The sequence below is a fragment of the Borostomias antarcticus genome (assembly GCF_949987555.1).
Source record: "Borostomias antarcticus genome assembly, contig: scaffold_158, whole genome shotgun sequence".
Classification (NCBI taxonomy): Eukaryota; Metazoa; Chordata; class Actinopteri; order Stomiiformes; family Stomiidae; genus Borostomias; species Borostomias antarcticus.
The window spans coordinates 233,468-238,467 of record NW_028176312.1 but is presented as its reverse complement, the minus strand read 5'-3'; the positions used below and the strand labels follow the sequence as shown (position 1 = coordinate 238,467).

Sequence of the window (5,000 nt, the reverse complement as noted above, 5' to 3'; positions counted from 1 at the left end):
ATAAACACATGCACACACTCGCATACATAGTTCACCCTGCAAACCCACTGTATACACACTGACCGCACTACTTTTTGTATATATTGTTTTTTCTTAGCTTATCCTTTTTTGCATTATCATTTTGTCCTTGTCTCTTTGCACCGTCCTCACCCCTGCACCCTGTTATGCAACACGACTGAAAGCAAATTCCTAGTATATTGAAAAACTGCATGGCAATAAAACAAATTCAGATTCAGATTATTTGTGTGCAAGTAAAAATTTAACGCGGCTGCATTCGTGCGAGTGCATGATGATCAAGGCTGTTTTGGACACGTTTGTGCGTGCGTACGTTTTTCCATATCATAAGATTCCTTCAGTGTCATGTCAGTCTTATGCAAATGAAGTGTTATCAAATGGAGCTGCTCAAAGCCGTGTGGGATACTTCCAAGCACAACCTAGTACATTTTGGGGCCTGATTACTTAAACTGGCCCCCCTCCCTCACTGCTCCCCTCCCTCCCTGCTCTCACCCCTCCCTCCCTGCTCTCACCCCTCCCTCCCTGCTCTCACCCCTCCCTCCCTGCTCTCACCCCTCCCTCCCTGCTCCCGCCCCTCCCTCCCTGCTCTCACCCCTCCCTCCCTGCTCTCACCCCTCCCTCCCTCCCTCCCTGCTCCCACCCCTCCCTCCCTGCTCCCACCCCTCCCTCCCTGCCCCCACCCCTCCCTCCCTGCTCCCTCCCCTCCCTCCCTGCTCCCACCCCTCCCTCCCTGCCCCCACCCCTCCCTCCCTGCTCCCTCCCCTCCCTCCCTGCTCCCACCCCTCCCTCCCTGCTCCCACCCCTCCCTCCCTGCCCCCACCCCTCCCTCCCTGCTCCCACCCCTCCCTCCCTCCCTCCCTGCTCCCACGTCTCCCTCCCTGCTCCCACCCCTCCCTCCCTGCTCCCTCCCCTCCCTCCCTGCTCCCACCCCTCCCTCCCTGCTCCCACCCCTCCCTCCCTGCTCCCTCCCCTCCCTCCCTGCTCCCACCCCTCCCTCCCTGCTCCCACCCCTCCCTCCCTGCTCCCTCCCACCCCTCCCTCCCTCCCTGCTCCCCCCCCTCCCTCCCTGCTCCCTCCCACCCCTCCCTCCCTCCCTGCTCCCATGTCTCCCTCCCTCCTCCCTCCCCTCCCTCCCTGCTCCCACCCCTCCCTCCCTGCTCCCTCCCCTCCCTCCCTGCTCCCACCCCTCCCTCCCTGCTCCCACCCCTCCCTCCCTGCTCCCACCCCTCCCTCCCTGCTCCCTCCCCTCCCTCCCTCCTCCCTCCCCTCCCTCCCCTCCCTCCCTGCTCCCTCCCCTCCCTCCCTGCTCCCATGTCTCCAGAGGAAGACCAGGATGAGCTGGAGGAGGTCATAACCGGCACCACAGAGTCCGTGCAGTACGACCACCCCAACCACACGGTCACCGTGACAACCATCAGCGACCTGGATCTGACAGGGGGCGGGCTCTTAGGACCGCCGTCCAATCAGGTAAGGAGTCACCGTGGGAAAATCGATAGAGGATGACCGACTGTCCTAATCCAATTGTAGATTTAGACGTATACAAAGAACACGGTGTGTCCTTCTGGAGAAGAGCTTGTGCCAACCAAGTGACGGTCACATGGATATATTTCAAATTTGTTGTCTTCTGCCCTTTCCAGGTTAATGGAGGACATGACGAGGAGAAGGAGGGGGGAGAAGAGAGGGAAGAGGAGGAGGAGGAAAGGATTACCGTGCCGAAGAAAGCGTACGATCCCATCCTCAATAAAAAGTATGTCCACTACTTTCATCCACGTTCATTTTAAACAGTCATTAGAAATATCAACACCAATGACATCTGTTGCACTGTTACCCCGGAGACGGTGATGTGATGCTGGGATGTCGGCACGGCAGCAGAGTCAGGGATACCAGAGCTGTGGGGCTGATGGATCATTCTCACCATTATGACGCCTCCATGGCATCCCGTCGTCTGTGCACTGTGTTCCTGTCTCACACCGCGCTGTTCTCTCTCCCTCCCTCCCCTCTCTCTCCCTCTCTCTTTTTTTTTCTCTTCTTTCCCTCTCTTTTTCCCTCTCTCTTTTTCTCTCTCTCTGTATCCATCTCTCTCTCTCTCTCGGTCTCTGTATCCACATCTCTCTCTCTCTCCCTCTGTCTTTTTCCCTCTCTCTCTCTCTCTCTGTATCCATCTCTCTCTCTCTCTCTCGGTCTCTGTATCCACATCTCTCTCTCTCTCCCTCTGTCTTTTTCCCTCTCTCTCTTTCTCTCTCTCTCTCTCTCTCTCTCTGTGTATCCATCTCTCTCTCTTTCTCGGTCTCTCTGTATCCATCTCTCTATCTCTCTCACTCTCTGTATCCACATCTCTGTCCCTCTCTCACTCTCTCTGTATCCACATCTGTCTCTCTCTTTCTTTTCTTCCTCCCTCTCTCTCTCTGTGTATCCATCTCTCTCTCTTTCTCCCTCCCTCTCTCTCTCTCTCTGTGTATCCATCTCTCTCTTTCTCCCTCCCTCTCTCTCTCTGCAGAATCTGCTCGCTGACCGCCTCGCTCCACGCACACAGCAAGCAGAAGAAGAGGAAAGGGACGCAGGAAGGCAGGGGACGAGGCTGGCCGGCCAACAGGAAGTCAGGTGCCACGGACAGGAAGCCAGGTGCCACGGACAGGAAGAGCCGACAGGGGAAGACCAGCCAGGGGAAGACCAGCAAGAAGCAAAGACGCAGGCAGACAGGGAAGAGGGTTCACCATAAGGACTGAGAGAGAGAAGAGGAGATCGTCCAGACAAGTCAACACAAACTGCCGTGGCATAGCCAGTAACTGTGAACTGAGTAAAAGTATGTCAAGTGTGCTTTTTTGTATCAAAGCTTCCATTCATACAGTGTGTAAATGCCCAAAAGGTGTATTAAAAGAAATGTATTAACGTCTTTGTAAGTTGCTTTGGTCTCATTATAATATAAGAAAACGATTCATCGTGGATCGTTATCGCTCTGGACCTCCCCCTGCGTTTCTACAGAGCCATTGTTTAAGAGGAAACATGACTCCTCCTTGGTCAACAGCCCTGTCAGAGTATCAGGGGAAGATCTGGTTTGGGAGTCTGTCTCAATAAATGGCTGCCATGATGACATGTTTGTGACTCGTATAGAAATACCCTGTTCCGTTAGTCAGCTTTGGTTCACTTGGTCTCTTTTGGCTCTTATTTCCAGAAATGTTCCATAATTACTCTTTAAATGTACGCTCATCCCATACCGTAGCTGTGTTTACTTATTTACGCTATCCTGAGGCAACGCGGGCCATCTGTCACTAGCACCAGCTTCGTTTCCCTTTCTAAAGCCCATGATATTTAATACAACCGTCGAGAGGGGGAACTGTCATGCCACTGACGCCATTTTGGCTCCGAGTCCGTATCGGTCCGTGCTCCTCGTCCGTTCTGCCCAGATCCAAGATGGCTGCCGGCGGTGCGTCAGTTTCACCCATTGTGGAGGCAGCCAATGGGATGTGTGTGTGTGTGAGTGAGCCCTGGGGGGGATAGAGAGCATGGGAAGGGGTATGGGCTGGGGGGCTGATGGACACGTTAGTCTCTCTCTCTCTCTCTCTCTCTCTCTCTCTCTCTCTAAATGACATATTCTCTATCCAGCTGACGGAGGGGGATTCTTCTGTCAGGTAATGATCACTACTCTTACTAATGCTTAGACTTATAGACATCAAATCAATTGAAATGTGCTGAAATGATATTTAGAAATGAACAAATAAGTGTTTTTAGTTGCCTTGTGGGTGGTTACTGTGTTGGTGTGTGTGTGTGTGTGTGTGTATCCTGTGGTTAGTTGTGACTAGTGATATTCTAAGAAGGGTCGTGATATCGCTGTCACTGTATTGTGTTTCACGTTCCTCTCGTCTGATTAGTTTTCACTTAGACTAACTGTTCCACTTTGGACTGTTTCACCAACCATGAAGTTATGTGCTACACTTCGATACTCCAGAGAGCTGGACGCTAGACTGGCTCCACCACGATTCATTGAATGATCTCTTCACTTTCTTTTTATGGCACAATGTGTTATTTTTGTACTGCGTCTGTCCGTACCATACTGTGATTCCTACACGCTCTCCGCTGGATAGTAATGGTTTTGATAAAGTAAGTGTTGTAATAGGTGCTGTGTGTCCTGCAGTGTGATCCAGTCTGTGTATGTTCAACTTCCTCTCCTCCTCCTCTTCACCCTACCATCTCCCTTTCCCTCTCCTCCTCCTCCTCCTCCTCCTCCTCTCCACCCTGCTCTCTCTCCCCCTCTCCTCCTCCACCCTGCTATCTCTCCCTCTCCTCCTCCTCTCCACCCTGCTCTCTCTCCCTCTCCTCCTCCTCCTCCTCTCCACCCTGCTCTCTCTCCCTCTCCTCCTCCTCCTCTCCACCCTGCTCTCTCTCCCTCTCCTCCTCCTCCTCCTCTCCACCCTGCTCTCTCCCCCTCTCCTCCTCCTCCTCTCCACCCTGCTCTCTCTCTCTCCTCCTCCTCCTCTCCACCCTGCTCTCTCCCCCTCTCCTCCTCCTCCTCTCCACCCTGCTCTCTCCCCCTCTCCTCCTCCTCCTCTCCACCCTGCTCTCTCTCTCTCCTCCTCCTCCTCTCCACCCTGCTCTCTCTCCCTCTCCTCCTCCTCCTCTCCACCCTGCTCTCTCTCCCTCTCCTCCTCCTCCTCTCCACCCTGCTCTCTCCCCCTCTCCTCCTCCTCCTCTCCACCCTGCTCTCTCCCCCTCTCCTCCTCCTCCTCTCCACCCTGCTCTCTCTCTCTCCTCCTCCTCCTCTCCACCCTGCTCTCTCCCCCTCTCCTCCTCCTCCTCTCCACCCTGCTCTCTCTCTCCCTCTCCTCCTCCTCCTCTCCACCCTGCTCTCTCTCTCCCTCTCCTCCTCCTCCTCCTCTCCACCCTGCTCTCTCTCCTCCTCCTCCTCCTCTCCACCCTGCTCTCTCCTCCTCCTCCTCCTCCTCTCCACCCTGCTCTCTCTCTCTCTCCCTCTCCTCCTCCTCCTCTTC

General features: G+C 54.5%; 1 protein-coding gene across 1 annotated transcript in view; it reads left to right on the top strand.

The window, feature by feature from the left end:
• Positions 1 to 2,871, top strand: part of nol12 (nucleolar protein 12) — a 4,332-nt gene extending 1,461 nt beyond the window's left edge. The window contains exons 4-6 of the mRNA XM_084462594.1: positions 1,337 to 1,482; positions 1,653 to 1,762; positions 2,513 to 2,871. Of these exons, the coding sequence (XP_084318720.1) occupies positions 1,337 to 1,482; positions 1,653 to 1,762; positions 2,513 to 2,741 (485 nt within the window). The 3' untranslated portion in view covers positions 2,742 to 2,871. The remainder of the gene's footprint in view (positions 1 to 1,336; positions 1,483 to 1,652; positions 1,763 to 2,512) is intronic.
• Positions 2,872 to 5,000: the final 2,129 nt, after the last annotated feature.